We start from the raw sequence: 12,053 nt of genomic DNA on the forward strand, positions 1-12,053 counted from the left end.
AAACATGTCCTTTTAAGGTGAAAATGAAACTTGTAAGGTGGTCATTCAGATCCACCAAAATCAGGGGCTGCAACAGTCTAGACCTGTCTCAGTTTAAAAAGAAACCAAGATGTCTATTAAGGAAAGTGAGGAATCCTGCTGGACTAGGAAAGAAGTCTCTGCTCAAACCACCACAATCTTTGAAATTAAGAGACTTTAATCAGAAAATGAAGAGAAGACGATAACAGTTCTTTACTACAAATATATATATAACCAACCCCAAAACAGAACAAACAGCAACACTGTAACCAAAACTTTCAAACAAATCAAGTCCTATCTCTACCCCTTCATTGCCAGTTATACTTACAGACAGTGGGAGGTGATGCCGTGCCTCAGGAGGCAGCAGCTGCAGGAGGCAAAGACAGGGGGCAGGAAGATCCAAATTCTGAAGCTCACGTGGGAGTGATGGCCACAGAGACAGAGTGGAACCTTTCCCGTGGGCAGTGCAAGGACCCTCTCACTGTCCTTTGCCTGAAAGCATTTGAAGGGCATAGCAACTGCTCTGCAGATGGTGTTGGCCCCTTGATGAGTCCAGCGAATCCAGGCAGTGGTGATTGCCCTCTCAGGAGAATGGCACAGGACATGCAGAGTCAGGGGTGAGCCAGGACTCCCCTGCCAGTGCTGTTCCCCCAGCAAGCAGCAGCTGGGCACCCAAGCAGATGGGTAACAAAGGTGTTGAAGCAAAAAATGAGCACCAGGAAACCTCTCTCTGACCACATCCCAGGCCAGGGAAAAAAGTGAAGTTCTCCCCCCCCAAAAAAAGAAAACACCTTCCCCAATCCTCTCTGCAGCCATCATGTTGGAATGCAAAGCTATTAACCATCCCTTTTTTTAGGTTATTAACCATCCCTTTTTTTAGGCTGGCTCAGGGAGCAGCTAGTGAGAGAGCTGGGCTTCAACAAGCCATCTTGTTCTGGCTCCCAACCCTTAAACCAAGGATAAAAAAATTCCATGAAAGATTTTGAAACTATAACAAGACCCTACAATCAAAACTGGATCCCTCATGTAACCAGAATAGGAATATGATGAGGCATTGATCTTAGCCTGAAACTATGAATGAAGATGGCTCAAATTCAAAGTGAACTAAGATTTTGTGAGGTAGCTCACTGACACTGCATGAGTTAACGTAAATATAGGCACCAGTTATATACATTTTGTATTAATTTATAAGTTGTTAATACAAAAAGTAGAAAGCTAACAAGAAACAGAGTGAGCATATTGTGGTAAGTTTCCCAGACAAATGGCTTTTTTCTCTTAATGTGCCAAGATGTTCGAGTGTTGCAGTTTTAAATGGAAATTCTCCCAGATGTGCACGAACAGCCAGTCGATAATGGTGGTTTTTATATTTAAAGTAAGCCAGAATTTTACTGTAGAATTGACATTTTCAAACTTGCATGTCTGTAAGATCTCAAACTTCTAATCTTTAGGTTTTATTTTCATTTAAGTTTCACCACTAAACTGGTGTTCTTGCCAAAATGTCTATTGTATTATTATGGAGATCCTGTTAATTAGCACAGTGACACTTAAATACAAATATCAGATTATTTGGTCTCTGCCTAAAACTACAGGATCTATTACATCTTGGAAAGAGTTGTCAGGGATTGGAATGGCCTGCCCAGAGAGGTGGTGGAGTCACCATCCCTGGAGGTGTTTAAGAACTGGATGTGGCACTTAGTGCTATGGTCTAGTTGACAGCTTGGTGATTGAACTAAGGTTGGATTTGATCTCAGGGGTCTTTTCCAACCTGAATGACTGTGATTCTGTAGTTCTGAGGTCCTGTTAGGACATATAAATGATATAGTCTCTTTTGTATTTCCACATGTGTACAGATGATAGCAGCCTCCTAAACTTGACTCCGTATCCATTGGTAAGAAGGCGGAAGCGAAGATTCTTTGGATTGTGTTGTCTTGTCTCAAGTTAGAAGATTAAGCACAGAAGCACCAAGAAAATTATAACTTTAATTAAACCACTATTATTTGACCACTGAAAAGATGAACATGCTACTCTTGTTTATAAAGTACGTTTTCTACACTACACTATTCATTTTTCTCTTCTGCTCCATCCCCTTATTTTCAAATAAGGGTTTTCATAGTTTAAATTTATGGTGATCAAAAGACAGCTGTGGAATAGATCTAGCATATTTGAAACTTTTTACAGTATGTTTTGCATGCTTACTTTCAGTCACTCAAAGAAGACACATGAATTATGGTTCATAGATAATTTTAAAGGTTTTTTTAATTGTTTGAACTGCAGCTAAAAGTTTGTGCATAGTACAGTACTCTTATTAGTATCATACTGAAATATTTGATCATATTCTAACAGTCTTTAAGCATAGAAAACTATTTAACAGAAAAAGTATTAACGTTCTAAAACATCAAACAATATTGTAATAGAATTTGCACAAAATCTCCAGTTGCTTTTTGTGCTCACATTCATATTTAGTCTTCCACTATATCTCAATTTAAAAGCTTCATAGGAAAGTATCTTAATATATGAAACACAAACCGTATATAAAAATAGTTAGGACTTGTAAATACAGAGAAATCATTATACCTGCATACTGTACGATGCATAGAAGCAACAGATTTCCTTTTAAGCCAATAGCATATCTACAAGCATTTGGGAAAAAATAAATAATTTATTTAAAATGAGGTATTAAAATTAACAATGTAAAACACAACACCAACCCATTTTGTTTCCAGTAGAATTCAAAGCATGGTGTCTGCATATCGCTAAGTATAAATCTTACATGGCATGCCAGAATTATCTGAGACTGTAAGATACTAAACGTTTTACATTGTTAATAAAGTTTTTTATTAAATTAAATATTGTCTTGTTTCCAGTTGTTCTGACACACTATGTACTACACAAACTTTTGATAATATTTAAATTTTAAGAACTATGTTTAGAAAGATGGAAAATTATGAAGCCTATATAAATGCTAAAGTAACAGTTAGTGGCAGCAGTAGATATAAATAGGTAGACTCACAGGTACTGATATTTCAAGGTGATAGGCAAGACACCAGAAATAAACTTATGCTGACTGCAACACTATGAAACCCACAGCACGGTCATTACTGTGCAGGACAGCGTACCCTTGTAATCAGGGATAGTGACCCATAGCCCTTTTGCCATTCCACTGTGACCCAGCATGCCAAAAAAACCAAAACAGGGGTTTAGTGCTGATAAGGTGTTGCTTCCTTGCCACAGGAAACACCCGTGCAGTTAAATTATCTGTCAGGTTTTTTGTAGGATAATAGTACACACCCTAATGCAGTTTGTCAGAGATAACTGTCTGGCACCTAAGAAGTTTGATCTGACTCATTTTTCTACCAAGTTTTTCTCTTCTTTGCTGAGAAAGGATGGAAAAGCCCATGTTGTCAGAAATATTAGTGTACTATCGATTCAGATGTTATTACCAGTAACATAGGGGAGGAATTTTTTTTCCTGAATAGCCACACCACCCACTCCTGGCTTAGACATTCATGTGACTGAGCTTCCAGCATTTCTCTGGAAGGATATTTTTCTTTTCACTCAGATGAAGGAGTGTGGTTTTAGTGTTTTTTTCACGTTGGACTTGTCTGTTCACCTTTCATTTCCCCAGAGAGAAAATATATTTTTGAATAATCAGGCCAAGAAATAAATACTTTAAATGCAATGAAGACAAATAAATCTAAAAAGGCTTAATGGAAATTGTGTTTCAAAATTAATTCCATATGAGGAATGCATGACTAAATTCTTTAAATAGTACTGAAAAAGGTAACTGCAATGTGTTTGAGGATTTCAGTTCATGAACTATTCTTAAGCATACATATCATTAAGTATCTAAACTGGGGAGATCCCTACACACTCACAAAACTGTTTGTGAGAACAAATGCATTTTTAAGAAGAATGCAATCAAAGTCCACAGCACAGTATTTTTTCAAAGTTAATTCTTTGAAGTTTGCCCCACAATTCTCATTAATAGTGTCCTCATTAACCAGAGATGCTTTCCATAATGGGCAGCACTGACATGTTTCCATTAAAAGTCTCAAGGCAATAGACTTACTGATTCACTAGGTTTTGCAACTGGTAAAACTTTCGAAAAGCCACTGTTGATGTCTAATGGCTATTAAAAATATTGATGGGAAGATGATGTGTAGTTACAATTAACGAACAAACTTCTGTTCAGTGTAAGTCAAAAAGACAGACATTAATGCAAAATAAAAGAAGTATATAAATGCAAGACTCAGTATGCAGCAACACCATGACAGAGGAAGAGGGAAAGAAAGTTTCACACAAGATTTCTTTAAAAGTCTATGCAGCTTCAAGTTTTCAGAGCAAAACCAAATTCTCTATGACCACCATCCACTTGTAGTATCCTTCTTCTTTTCACAGATATTTCGTGTCATAAAAAATACCAGTCTAAGAAGTCAAATATCTAGGTCCAATGTACATTCTAAATTTTTCAGAGCAGAAGCAAAATACAAGCATATAGAAGTAGAAAGCAAATATATATTGCAGGCAGCATGTTAACTTATCCAATATTAAAAATAAGCATGCAAAATCTGCATGTTAACTTACATGATACACAGGAGGTTGTCCCTGTGGCTTATTAACTATTCATCCCATAGCAGGCTTACTTTGGATGAGATACAATATAAAGCCGTTAATTTTTCAATGTAAGGTAGACAGATTAGTATAAATTAAAAGGATTTTCAAGAGTTCGAAGAGCTGTCTGGACTGTGGCAATAGACTACTATAAGCGTTGTTATATAGACCAAAATTTATTTCTTTGAGGCAGATATAGAGACTCCATAGACATCAAGACAGAAAATCAGTGGGAATATAGTAAACTAAGCAAAACTATAAAGGCATGAGAAATATATTAGAAAACATAAAAACAAACTTATTGGAACATTTTTGTTGAGCACTGTGTTGGACTGACTTTGGCTACTCACCAGGTGCCCACCAAAGTGGCTTTATCACTCCCCTCCCTAACTGTACAGGGGAAGAAAGGTATGACAAAAGGCACATGGGTTGAGGACATTGGCAGTGCTCAACAATTTGATTATCATCATGGGCAAAACGAAGTCAAATCAGAGAAATTAACATAAGTCATTACCAATTAACAAAGGAGTAGGATAAGAGGAAATAATAACAAATAGAACACCTTTCTTTCTTTCTTATCCCTCCCTTTTTCCCAGGCTCAGCTTCACTCTTGATTTCTCTAGCTTTTTTCCCCAAGATGCACAGGAGGATGGAGAGTGGGGGTTGTAGTTAGTTCATCAGGCGTTGTCTGTGCCGCTCCTTGTCCTTCCCACTTTTCTTCTGCTCCAACATGAGATCCCTTCCAAGGAAGACAGTCCTCCATGAAATTTTCCAACATGAGTCCTTCCCATAGCCTGCAGTTCTTCATGAACTGTGCCAGTTTGTGTCTCTTCCAAGGGCTTCAGTCCTTTAGGAACAGACTATTCCAGCATAAGTCCCCCATAGCGTCACAAGTCCTGACAGCAAACCTGTTCCAGCGTGGGCTCCTCTCTGCATGGGGCCAGAGGTCCTGCCAGGAGCTGCTCCAGCACCGGCTTCCAACAGGGTCACAGCTTTCTTTAGGCTGTGACCCTGCTCTAGCATAGGGTCCTTCATGAGCTGCAGGGGGATCCCTGTTCCACTGCAGACCTCCATGTACTGCAGAGAGCTACCTTACCATGGGACACCTTCTCCCCCGCCTTCTTCAGTGACATTGATGTCTGCAGTTGTTACAAATTCTCAGTCCTCTGTCCTTGATACTGTTGTGCTCAGGCTTCACCTTTTCTTAAATACACTATCCCAGAGGTCCTGCCACCATCACTGATGGTCCTGGCCTTGGCCAATGGTGAGTCCATCTTGGAGCCAGCTGGAACTGGCATTGTCCAACATACAGGTAGCTTCTGGCAACTTCTCACAGAATCCACCCCTGTAACCCTCTCTGCTACCAGGACCCTTCCAAGTATACCCAATACAAGCAACTATGCCATGCTTTTCTAAACCCCAGCTCTAATGCATAAATACGCAAAAAAGAAAAATAAAAATTTGCAATAATGTACCAGCTTCTTCACACAAAACCAAGTATCATGAACTTAAATGGGTGAAGGCTTTGAATTTTCAAAATTAAAGTTTTGTGAATCTTCATCTTATTTTGCATCATCTGCAAATTTTCTCAGTGTGACATTTATATTTTTTCCATTCTTTTTAAATGTAAGTACCAGTAGTAATGAGAATTCCAGTGTCCAAAAGAGCACCTCTTTCTATTTGTCCAGTCTGCTGCTGTCTTGTGCAAGCATATCTTCATTTGTACTATTACAAATATGAAGCTCCCTCTTTCAGAAATTGTATTTCTTCCTCTTCTTGGAGTGCAGTCTTTTGATGTAAGGAAAGTTTCTGCCAATCTCCAGCCTAAATCTACTCCTAGGCAACTAATACCATATACAGTATGTTTTTTAGAGCTCAACTTTATTCTTTGTTGAAATTCTCTGATGGTCAAAATTCTGTGAGGATAATTTATGAATGACTATACTAGGTTAAAGCCTCAGGAATAGAATCATAGAATCATAGAATCGATTGGGTTGGAAAAGACCTCCAAGATCATCGAGTCCAACCCTTGGTCCAACTCTAGTTCATTTACTAGATCATGGCACCCAGTGCCACGTCCAATCTGTGTTTAAAAATCTCTAGGGATGGTGAATCCACCACCTCTCTGGGCAGCCCATTCCAATGCCTGATTACTCTCTCTGTAAAGAATTTTTTCCTGATATCCAACTTAAATTTCCCCTGGCAGAGCTTAAGCCTGTGCCCCCTTGTCCTATTGCTGAGTGCCTGGGAGAAGACACCAGCTCCCACCTGGCTATAACTTCCCTTCAGGTAGTTCTCGACAGTGATGAGGTCACCTCTGAGCCTCCTCTTCTCCAGGCTAAACAACCCCAGCTCCCTCAGCCTCTCCCCATAGGACTTGTGCTCCAGTCCCTTCACCAGCCTTGTTGCTCTTCTCTGGACCCACTCCAGCACCTCAATATTCTTTCTAAACTGAGGGGCCCAGAACTGAACACAGTACTCAAGGTGTGGCCTCACCAATGCAGAGTACAGGGGAAGGATCACTTCCCTGGTCCTGCTGGTCACGCTATTTTTGATACAGGCCAGGATCCCACTGGCCTTCTTGGCCACCTGGGCACACTGTTGACTCATGTTGAGCTTCCTGTCAATTAGTACTCCAAGGTCCCTTTCTGTCTGGCTGCTCTCCAGCCACTCTGTGCCCAGCCTGTAGCACTGCAGGGGGTTGTTGTGGCCAAAGTGCAGGACCTGGCACTTGGCCTTGTTGAACTTCATCCCATTGGAATCAGTCCATCTCTCAAGTCTATCCAGATCCCTCTGCAGAGCCCTCCTGCCTTCCAGCAGGTCGACACTCCCTCCCAACTTGGTGTCATCAGCAAATATGCTGATGATGGACTCAATCCCCTCATCTAAATCATCAATAAAGATGTTAAACAGGACTGGACCCAATACAGACCCCTGAGGAACACCACTGGTGACTGGCCGCCAGCTGGATGCAGCTCTGTTCACCAGCACTCTCTGGGCCCGACCCTCCAGCCAGCTCTTAATCCAGGAGAGGGTACACTTGTCCAGGCCATGGGCTACCAGCTTTTTCAGGAGTATATTATGGGAGACAGTGTCAAAGACTTTGCTGAAGTCCAGATAGACACATCCACAGCCTTCCCCTCATCCACCAGGTGGGTCACCTGATCGTAGAAAGAGATCAGGTTGGTCAGACAGGACCTGCCCCTCCTAAACCCATGCTGGCTGGGTCTAATCCCTTGTCCACCCTGAAGGTGCTGTGTGATTGCACTCAGGATGAACTGCTCCATAACCCTGCCAGGCACGGAGGTCAGGCTGCCAGGCCTGTAGTTGCCAGGGTCCTGCTTGCAGCCCTTTTTGTGGATTGGGGTGACATTGGCCAACCTCCAATCATCTGGGACCTCCCAAGAGAGCCAGGACTGTTGGAAGATGATGGAGAGCGGTTTGGCAAGCTCTTCTGCCAGCTCCTTCATTACCCTGGGATGGATCCCATCTGGTCCCATACACTTGTTAGGATCCAGCTGGCTCAGTAAGTCGGTCACTATTTCCTCCTGGAATACAGGAGGGGTATTCAGCTCCCTCTCCCTGTCCACCAGCTCCAGAGGCCAGTTGTCTTGAGGGCCACCTGTATTACTGGTGAAAACTGAGGCAAAGTAGGTGTTAAGTACCTCAGCCTTCTCCTCATCTTCCTTAACTATATTTCCCTCCAAGTCCAACAGAGAATGGAGGTTTTCCTTGCCCCTCCTTTTGTCATTAATGTATTTATAGAAGGACTTTTTGTTATCCCTAACTGAAATAGCCAAATTTACTTCAAATTCCACTTTTCTTTCCCTAATTTTTTTCCTGCATGACCTAGCTCTATCTGTAAATTCTTCGTAAGTAGCCAGCCCTTTTTTCCATAGTCTGTAAACTTTCTTTTTATCCCTGATTTCTTGCAGAATCTCCCTATTTAACCAAGCTGGCCGTCTTCCCCTCCGGCTGGCCTTTCGGCACACTGGGACAGCCTGTTGCTGTGCATTCAAAATCTCCCTCTTAAAACATGTCCATCCCTCCTGGACCCCCTTGCCTTTAAGGGTTGTTTCCCAGGGTATGCTCTGAATCAGTTTTTTGAATAGGCCAAAATCTGCTCTCCGGACGTCCAAGGTAGAGGTTTTAATGGTGGCTCTCCTTACATCCCTGAGGACTGAAAATTCTATTATTTCATGGTCACTATGCCCCAAGCGGCCTCCAAGCACTACATCATCTACCAGCCCCTCTTTGTTTGTAAACAGTAGGTCTAGCAGGGCCTTCCCCCTGGTAGGCTCATTTACCAGTTGATGAAGGAAATTGTCCTCTATACACTCCAGGAACCTCCTTGACTGCCTCTTCTCTGCAGTATGAAGCTCCCAGCAGATATCTGGCAGGTTAAAGTCACCCACAAGAACAAGGGCTGGAGATTTTGAGACATCTGCCAGCTGCTTGTAGAATAATTCATCCCCTTCATCATCCTGGTTGGGCAGTCTGTAACAGACACCCACAAAGGTGTCAGCCTTGTTGGCCTTGCCCCTGATTCTGGCCCACAGGCACTCACCTTGTCACTGCTGACCTCAACTTCAACAGAGTCTCTAACATATAAAGCCACCCCTCCACCTCTCCTTCCCTGCCTGTCTTTTCTGAAGAGCTTGTAGCCCCCCATAGCAGCACTCCAGTCATGTGATTCATCCCACCACGTTTCTGTGACAGCAACTATGTCATAGTTTTCCTGCTGCACAATAGCTTCCAGCTCCTCTTGTTTGTTTCCCATACTGCGTGCATTGGTGTACATGCACTTCAGCTGGGCCATTGATTTCATTCTCAACTCGGGCTCTATGCCCTTAGGCCTATCTCTGGAGAGCCCAGTTGCCGTCCCTTCCCCCTTCAAACCTAGTTTAAAGCCCTCCTAACCAACCCTGCCAACTTATGGGCTACAGTTCTTTTGCCCTTCCTAGATAAATGAAGCCCATCTGCTTTGACGACACTGGGCAACACGGAGTTTGCCCCATGATCAAAAACCCCAAAATTTTGACAATAGCACCATCCCCTAAGCCACCTATTGGTAAGCTGGGCTTTCCTAAACCTCCCCTCATTCATCCCAGCCAGCACAGGAACTGAGGCAATTACTACCTGTGCTCCTGTCTCCTGAAGAGATCGGGTCAGTGCCTTGAAATCTTTTTTAATTACTCTGGTACTCCTTTTATTAATGTCATCACTTCCAACCTGGACAACCAACAGTGGGTAATAGTCTGAGGGTTGGATAAGTTTAGGAAGTCTTTTGGTAATATCCCTCACCCTGGCCCCAGGAAGGCAGCAAACTTCCCTGTGGGACGGATCTGGCCGACATATAGGGCCCTCAGTTCCCCTCAGATGGGAGTCACCGATTACAACAACCCTTCTCTTTTTCCTCTTACCTGTAGTTGTAACCCGTCCGGTAGGCTGGGGTTAACCAGAAGATCTTGTAGATAGATCCTCCTCCTGATTGTCCTCCAACAGACTGTCTGAGTCCGGGGCCATATACCTGTTTTTTAAGGGCACCCTGGCAGGTGAAAGGGGTCGAGAGGGGGTGTTTTTGCCTCTACGACCAGGCACCTGTTTCCATTCGTCCCCAACCCTATGGTTTGTTCCGTCTGCCTGATGGCAGGAGGGGCTGGGCTTCACCACCTCCTGCTGGGCTTCCTTAGGAGTGGAAAGGGTGTGACTCCACCAGTCAATTTCCCTTTCACTCTCCCTTATGTTTCTGAGCCTATCCACCTCTTCCTTTAGCTCTGCCACCAGACCCAGCAAATCGTTCACCTGCTCACATCGTATGCAGGCGCTTCTCACACTGTCCTCTGGTAGTAGGTCCAGGCTCAGACAGTCTATGCAGCCGGAGGCCTGAGTGGCTGCATCCTTTTTAGAGGGTTCTATCTGTATTGACACCTCTCTACTGGTAACAGGAGCAACAGCTTTCATTTTTCTGGGAGGCATGACTGCCTTAAGCTGTGGGGAAAGGTAGAAAGAGACAAAGAAACAAACGAACAGAGGAGAAAAAAAGAAAGGCCGCAGAAATACCTAGGCTTCTGCCCTGCCTGTGCGAACCGCCATGCAAACTGCCGTGCCACGCCCTCACTGACGTGCCACGCCCCTGTTTGCCCGCTCCTGTTCCTCACGCTCCAGGTCGCTTGCACTCCCTAGAAATGTTTTTAAAGCCTTCTCACTCTCCTGCTAACGAGCAAGCCCCGCCTCCAACTCCCCTCTGAGTCACCTGCTGATAGCTGAAGGAGCAGCAAACAAAGCCTGCCAGGGAATGAGCCAAGCAGCTCCCTTCCCTCCCTTTAAAGCCTTCTCACTCTCCTGCTAACGAGTACTTATATACAGTGCAGATAAATAAGGATTAATCATTCCTCTTCACAGTACACTTTCTCAGTAGGAGAAATATTTAGCTTTACACAGGTCACATCTTGAGAACTATGCTGAAGCTCAAATGAACTCTGCTACAAGCCTGTTTCAGACCTCTTTATTGCTGTTAGAACATAGCTGACAGGGAATGGAACTTCTTCTCTGTACTGGTATCATGTTCACACTGTAAGAGCTTTGGTGCTTGTTGAGTACCAGTCATACAACCAACATCTTTGGTCTCTACAATAGCAGCGGTTACAGCAGGGTTTGCCCTTGAAAGTGTGATTCATGCAAACTGAAGCTAACAAGAATAGTTAGGAATGAAGAAATAGCTGAAGTTATAATACTAGAAGTCTTGCGTTAGACATATATATATATTTATATATATGCATTCTGGTCTATGTGTCAAACATGAAATCGCTGTAATTGTAGAAGAACAAAAACCAAGCAAAAAGGGCTTCAAAAAATTAACGGCTTTTGTTTGCTTCTGTTTGTTTTCAGTGATACTGCCAAAAGAATGTGTAACTGTGTCTCACAGTCTGTGACTACATTAATTTTATTTGAAAGCTCAATCTTTTTCAGCTTCCCATTGCTCATTCCTCCCTTCCTAGGACCCAACAGTTTCTTAATTGCACTTACTGATTAATGTATGTAAGCAGAAAATGCTATGTAAAACATACATATATTTAAAAGATAATCAAAATCTCACTTGAATTTCCAAATTTGATTTAACCATGCTGACATTAAGCATATTTAAGTCCGTATCTTTTACACACAGGCTTGCAAACTGAAGTTTACCATATCCTACTGTAGGCTTACTGTCTGGGTTTGAGGGGAAAAACCGAAATGTTTACCCACAAGCAGAGGAGGGGGTTTCCTCCACAATAATCACACCACTCTTTATCAAATTTAAGAAAAGGAACTTGAATCAGAAAATGGATACAAGAAGGATAAATGTTCTTAACTGATATATATATATATATATTTATGTATCTGTAGGTATAGATATAACTGTAAACAGACCAGAGCAAACT

General features: G+C 42.5%; 1 protein-coding gene across 1 annotated transcript in view; it reads left to right on the plus strand.

Moving 5' to 3' along the window:
• The window catches only part of RGS7BP (regulator of G protein signaling 7 binding protein), a 43,205-nt gene extending 40,346 nt beyond the window's left edge, over window positions 1–2,859 (plus strand). The window contains exon 6 of the mRNA XM_071581273.1: window positions 1,869–2,859. Within this exon, the coding sequence (XP_071437374.1) occupies window positions 1,869–1,960 (92 nt within the window). The 3' untranslated portion in view covers window positions 1,961–2,859. The remainder of the gene's footprint in view (window positions 1–1,868) is intronic.
• The last annotated feature ends 9,194 nt before the right edge of the window (window positions 2,860–12,053 follow it).

This window comes from Pithys albifrons, chromosome Z (genome assembly GCF_047495875.1).
Source record: "Pithys albifrons albifrons isolate INPA30051 chromosome Z, PitAlb_v1, whole genome shotgun sequence".
Classification (NCBI taxonomy): Eukaryota; Metazoa; Chordata; class Aves; order Passeriformes; family Thamnophilidae; genus Pithys; species Pithys albifrons.